The following is a 6,567-nucleotide window of genomic DNA, read 5'->3' on the forward strand; positions in this document are numbered from 1 at the left end:
GGGCTGGTGGGATGCAGGGGACTACAAAGATGGGAAGGCAGGTGGCCATATGGGCATTTAAACACGATGGCCCAGATTTTTTTGTTCTCCAGGTGATCAGAGAGCAGATGTACCCTGAAGATGCACTGAGACACCCCTCAGAAGTTCCAACTTAAGGACTCCATGTGAAATTCCCTGAAAGTTTCAACTTCCAATGGGATATTCCCCTGCTCCCCAGCACCCTCGGAAAAAGATTGCAACTCTGAAGTAGAGTCAGACTTCAGAGAGTTCCAACTCACCACCTAGACATTTACAAATGTTAGACTGAAAAACAAAACCATGTACAACTCATGGGTATCTATTAAATTGACCCCCATCATGCTGAACCCCCTCCAATTCCACACCCCCCCCCCCAACCCCTCTCAACCTGACCTCACCACCCTTCCAGTCTGACCAGCTGGCACCCTGGCCACCTTTCTCACACACATTCACTAACGCAATGAAAAGCTATTTAAATATCCCAATGTGTTGCTGAAAGAAGATGCACCAAAATACAACAGCTAGAGTCCATGAAGCGGGGGGAGGGACTTGGCTTTTTCCCAGCTATTCTGCACTTTGGGAAAGGACTCAAGAGAAAAGATATGCTCCACATTTCTGAAATGACCTGGTTCAGGAGTCTGGGCAGAAATGCGGGAGCTACGGTGATGAGTAAGAAAATAGGAGCGGTGGCAACTCCTACAATGACCAACTGGAGGTGTTGGTGGATTGACAGCCAATGCAGATCAGTGACAATGGTGACGATTGAGCAGAACCTGGTGTGGAATACATGAGCAGCAGAATTTGGAATGAGTTAAAGTTAACAGTGGATGGAGGATTGCAGCATTGGAACAATTGAGTCTGGATGTGACAAATGCACAGATAAGATGATGCAAACATGGGAGGGGAGGGGATGATATCAAAGTTAGAGTAGGCAGTCTTTGTGATGAAGGATACAGAATCAAAAATTCAGCTCAAGGTCAAGACAGGAACAGTCTGGTTCTCAGACAGCAAGCAGGGAGGGAGATGGAGTTGATGGCAAAAGGTACCGAAGTTTGCGACGGAAACAGAAATGCAGTTTACCGATGTTTAATAGAAATGAATATGGCTCATCCAAGTTTGGATGTTGGACAACCAGGGAAAATGAATCAAATCATGGTCAGAGAGGTCATCATCTGACTGATGACAGCTTTACACTGTTGTGGTACAGTGTAGCATCGCAAGATATTACTCTATAAATTTACACTGCTGTATTAATTTATGCACTAAATATACAACAGGTTACCAACTCCATTACATTTAACAAAAAGAAAGAGCATACTCTGTTGCATTACTGTTGGGCTAAAACTTTAACCCACAGGCAAACTTCAGTAACAGGAATCCATACTTGATAACGGACTGCATAAAATAAAGGCTTACTATTGCATTATCTGCCGAGGACAATGTTTGTAAAGTTTGGATTGAAGTCGCATTTAAGTTTAATCCTGTAATCACAAAGAATGTATAATCTATTGAACTGTCATAAAAATCTAAATTGTTACGAAGAGATACCAAACATTTCGCAGAGAACTCTCCCTGACCTGTTGTCATTGAGTTCTACGCTAGCAATCTGATAAATGGGCAGTGCTCATTCATGTTAGTGAAGCAGAACTTTGGTGAGATAATGTTGGAGCACTACAAAATGTCTGCTCCTAGATTAGACCCAACAACCAGCAGTTTTTAAATTATAAAACCAACTAACAAGAGGCAACTGATAGGCATTTATGATTCTCTTATGACAAGAAGAACCTGTTTCTCCATCTAATTTTATTTTAGGTAAGTAATATAAATTAAGGCAGATCAAAGTCCAGGCTACAAGTCCCAAATATTACAAAGTACAAACTCCCTGTAAAATTCAAAAATTGAGTTTTATGTGGCAGAATCCCATAGAGTTGACAGTTTAGAGCCCAGAATCTGGTAAAACAACTGTTCTCAACACATATCAATAGAATGCAGCGTGTGTACACCGTTGGGATTGTGTGTGTAGTATTCTGAAAAACCAATCTCACTCTACCACATACTTTTTACAGGAAGAAGAGCAAATGGGATGCTGGTGTTGCATCCTTTGTACCACATCACAAGTTTCCAGTTCCAGTCTTACACAAGAATTACAACACAAAAACAGGCCAGTTGACCCAACGATTCTGCATTCACATTTAAGTTCCAGGCGAACAGTTCTATAAATCACATATACTCACCATTTCCAATAGCCTTCAATTCCTTTTCCTTCATCGACCTATTCAAACCCATCTCAAATGCTGAGTTTCTACATGAACCATGAACGCTGAAAGTGAACTCAACTCTAAAACCTTCTGCCTTCAATTCTTGACTGAAAGTCTTCTACCCTATCCCGTTCTTTTATAATTTAAACACCTCATTATATTGCTGTATGACCGTGATTGGATTCCTCCCCTCCCCCACCCTCCTGCAACCAAAGTGTTGGGAACAAATTGTTCCACAGACATGTTTGTGAATATTACATTTTCTGTATGTTTGATCAGTAATACACAGAAGAAATGCCCACTGAAAGTTAGTCTTTTAATTTTGAATCTAGATGGTGTTATATGTTACGTGCAATAAAACTTGGTGTTTCTTTATATTGATACAGTTTGGTATACAACATATCCAATGCTTGCAACACAGGATACCACCCCAAGCTGCTTCACAGGAGCAGAATTAGACAAAAATCAACACCAAGCAAAATGAGCTTTTTGGACAAGTGACCTAAAGTTTAACTAAGAATATAGGCTTTAAGGAGGTTCTTAAAGGAGGAAAGAGGGGAATAGGGAGGGAATTTCAGAGCTTAGGGCCTGGATAGTTGAGGGTATGAATGTCAACAATAGTGTACAGTTCTGGCCCCCTTACTTGAGGAGGAATGTAGTTGCATTGGAGGCAGTTCAGAGGATGTTCACTAGATTGATTCTAGAGGTGAGAAGTTTATTTTACAAAGAGATTGGGCAGTTTAGGCCTACAATCCCTGGACTTCAGAAGAACAAGACGATAAGAGGGATTGACAAAGAGAGGTTGTTTCCTCTGGAAGGGCAATCTAGAACAAGGGGTCAATTTTAGGATAAAATGGTGGCTGATTTAAAACAAAGATGAGGAGAAATTACTTGTCTCAAAGGGTGCTGAGTCTGTGGAATTTACTACCCCAGAGTGCGGTGGATGTTGGGACTTGAGTAAAATTAGTAATAGTTTGAAGGACTTCAGTGAAAGGGTAGATAAAGTAGAGTTGAGGCCAAGATCATATTAGATGGTGGGGCAGGGTCAAGGGGCTAAATTGCCTCCTCCTGCTCTGAGTTCTTATGGGACAAACAGAGTAGAGAATGTATAAGAGACCACAACTGGCAGAAAGTAGCGTCCTTGAAGGGAAATACGGTAGAAAGAGGTTACAGTGATAGGGAAATATGGGTTAAGATACAGGTACCAAAGCCTTGATTAAGTTTGTGAAGAGCAGAATATGGGAGGCTGACTTGGAGAGTATTGAGTCTGGAGGTAACGTGGATGAGTCTGAACAGCAAATAAACTGATGTGAGAGTGGAGATAGGTGATGTTGTGGAGGTGAATGTTAAAGAGGCAAATGTTAACTGGTGTTTGTGATGGAGAAGATATGGGTCCAGAAATCAACTCAGGTCAAATAGAACATACAGGTTGCAAACAGTCTGGTTCAGCCCGAGACAGTGGCCAGGCAGGCATATTACGTGTGATGGAATCAACTGTGAAAGAATGGAGATTACAGTAAGAGCTGAAGTTAACACCTTCAGTCTTCCAAAATGGAGGAAATTGTAATTCAACCTTGTCAGACAGCAAGCCAACAACAAGACAATGGAGACATCAAGATAGACGGTATAGTAAGGTAGAGCTGGGTGTTATCAGTGCAAGTGTGGAACTTGGGCGGCTTGGTGACACAGTGGTTAGCGCTACTGCTTTACAGTGCCAGGGACCCAGGTTCAATTCCAGCCTCGTGTGACTGGGTGGAGTTTGCATGTTCTCCCTGTGTCTCCATAGGTTTCTTCCAGTTGCTCCGATTCCCTCCCACAGTCCAAGATGAGCGGGTTAGGTTGATTGGCCATGTTAAATTAACTCTTAGTGTCAGGGGGACTTGCAGTGTAAACAGATGGGGCTACGGGGATTGGGTCTGGGTGGGACGGTCATCAGTGCAAGCCCAGTGGGCCAAATGGCCTCCTTATGCACGTAGGGATTCTATGATTCATATCTTTTCAGAATGTTACTGACGGGCAACATGTAGATTCGAAACAGGAGAGGCCCATGGACAGATCCTCAGGAGACCTCCGAGGTAACAATGTGGTGGCAGGCAGCGAAACCAATGCAGGAGATTCTCTAGTGACAACTAAATTAAAACTAATTTTCTATACTATTTTCTATTGTATTTCTAAGGGAATACAAGTCTCATCAATACAATCTGTCCTCATAATTTATCCCCTTATGCCAGAATATCATTCAGATGAAGGCATAACCATTAACCCTATTTTCATCTTCTTGCTCCTATCCAAGTCTATCAAAGTCTACAGAGATGTTGTGAAAGATGAGGAGACAGTGCATAATGGTCAGTCACTCAGGATATCTTTGATTAGAGCCTTTTGAGTATTCTGGCATGAAGGGTGATAATGGCAGATCTGGAGGGTACAGGGATAGTATCCAAATCTATTACAACATGAGGCAGTGTGGAAGCCAGGAAGAAAATTAGAGTTATAAACAGTTTAACAGCAATGGGATCCAGGGAGAGTTGGAACTCAAGGATAAGATGAGCTCAGAAAAAGCTCTGAGAATAGTCAAGAGATAGAGAGACTACAGAACTATGCAGGCTCATGGTTAAGGCAGCAGGAACACCTTGTCTTAGCAGGCAAGAACGCCAGAGAGATAGCTGAACAAATAGGCACAATCTTTGTGATGTAATAGTCCTTGCAACTGTTGTTGGCACAGGTGATGGGAGGAGAGACAAGGAGGATGAAGGAGACAGTTGGTAGTGAAGAAACACCAGGGATGATCCTGGAATACTGAACATGTTTTGAAAGAGAGCACTATGTGGTCCAGCCAGAGCTGGCAATAAATGGCTAAACCAGTTGTGCATCACATACTGAGGCGCAGAAGGCCATCCAACCCCACCATTTAATTAGATAATGGCTGGCATGTAGCTCAACTCTGCTTATTTGTCTTAACCGATTAAAATTGATTTCGAGTTTCAAAATTCCACTTGTCCTAGCATCCAAAGCCTTTTAGAGAAAAAGGGATTTCCAGTAGTGTGTGAGAAAAAGCGTATTTGTTGATTTCCCTCTGGCTGGGCTCTAATTTTAAGATCATGTCCCCTTACTCTCTCAAAGGAGATTCTTTCTCTGCATTATCTATTTCACTGAATCCCTTTAAAATACCTCAATCAGATTACCCTTCAATTTTCTACAGTCAAAGCAATGCAGACAACCTCGTTCTGCATTGTAAGGATTCCATGAAATTAACCTGCCCTCATAATTCAACCCTCTTAGCCCCATTGAGGGGGGGCGGTGGTGGAGAATGCAGGGGAACATCTAATATGGGAGGATGAGTGTAGGGGGGTTTTCCTGGGAGTAAGGGCATTATAGTTAGAGATGAGGGTGCGATTAATCAGACCAGGAGCTGGAGGGAACATCGTGGGAAAGAGGGCAAAAGTGGCGTTGACTGTGATGGAGGCAAGGAGCACAGAGGCGCTACGCAAGATGGTGGCGAGATGAACATGGGCAGCAGAGCTAGTCGCTACCCACAGGTTTGAAAACCGGTTGAAGTTTCGGGCGCCACCGAATTTAAAATGTGCAGGGATACTATTTTTTTAATGAAAGGGGCGATTACAAATGATGCCGATTCGCAGGAAGTTCCAGGACACGCGTACGCAAAGCGTGACAGTTGGGGGTGGGGGAGATACACCGGCCCACAGGCGTTGGGAGCATTTTTTGAGAAGCTGGAGTTGAATGCATTTGGCCCAGCTAGGGCCCGGGGGCGCGCATGCGCGCCGCGCCCCGGGGAGGGGGGCCAAGCTGCAGCGGGAGGCCGAAGCCCCGGGTTACCGCTCGCTCCACAATCCATTTGGCGGCCATCCCGCCCCGCTTTTTTTCCCCCTCCCTCCTTCACACACCGCAGGTCTCCCTGCCACTCAAATCCACATCGGTCCGTCCCGCTTTCCCGAGGCGATTGAGTGACGGGGATAAAGAGGGAGGAGGGGGGAAAAAGCAGCAAACTTGGACGCATTTTTTGTGTCTTTTTTTCCCGGCCCCGCGCGACACCCGCAGCTACTCACCTGAAGACGCCATGTTGGAGAATGACCACTGACAGAACCCGGATGTCAGAATCACGTGATGCTCAAACTTCTTGGCAGTTGGAAGGTAAATCTTGTGGTTCGCGCGCCATTGTTTCATTATAAATAAAGCGCAGGCGGTCGTTTTTCTTCTCACTGTTTTTCGAAAGTCATGCTCACAGTGACCGTTTTTAACACAAGATTAGACACTAGAACCTGCAAAAACTAGA

The 6,567-nt window shown here is 44.0% G+C and overlaps 1 protein-coding gene across 3 annotated transcripts in view; it reads right to left on the reverse strand.

The window, feature by feature from the left end:
• The window catches only part of eif4ba (eukaryotic translation initiation factor 4Ba), a 41,695-nt gene extending 35,328 nt beyond the window's left edge, over positions 1–6,367 (reverse strand). For all 3 annotated transcript variants that reach the window (XM_080217987.1, XM_080217986.1, XM_080217985.1), the window contains exon 1: positions 6,341–6,367. In XM_080217987.1, the coding sequence (XP_080074113.1) occupies positions 6,341–6,353 (13 nt within the window). In that variant the 5' untranslated portion in view covers positions 6,354–6,367. The remainder of the gene's footprint in view (positions 1–6,340) is intronic.
• Between the last annotated feature and the right edge of the window lie 200 nt (positions 6,368–6,567).

The sequence above is a fragment of the Carcharhinus amblyrhynchos genome, chromosome X (genome assembly GCF_965287045.1).
Source record: "Carcharhinus amblyrhynchos chromosome X, sCarAmb.v2.hapA, whole genome shotgun sequence".
NCBI classification, from domain to species: Eukaryota; Metazoa; Chordata; class Chondrichthyes; order Carcharhiniformes; family Carcharhinidae; genus Carcharhinus; species Carcharhinus amblyrhynchos.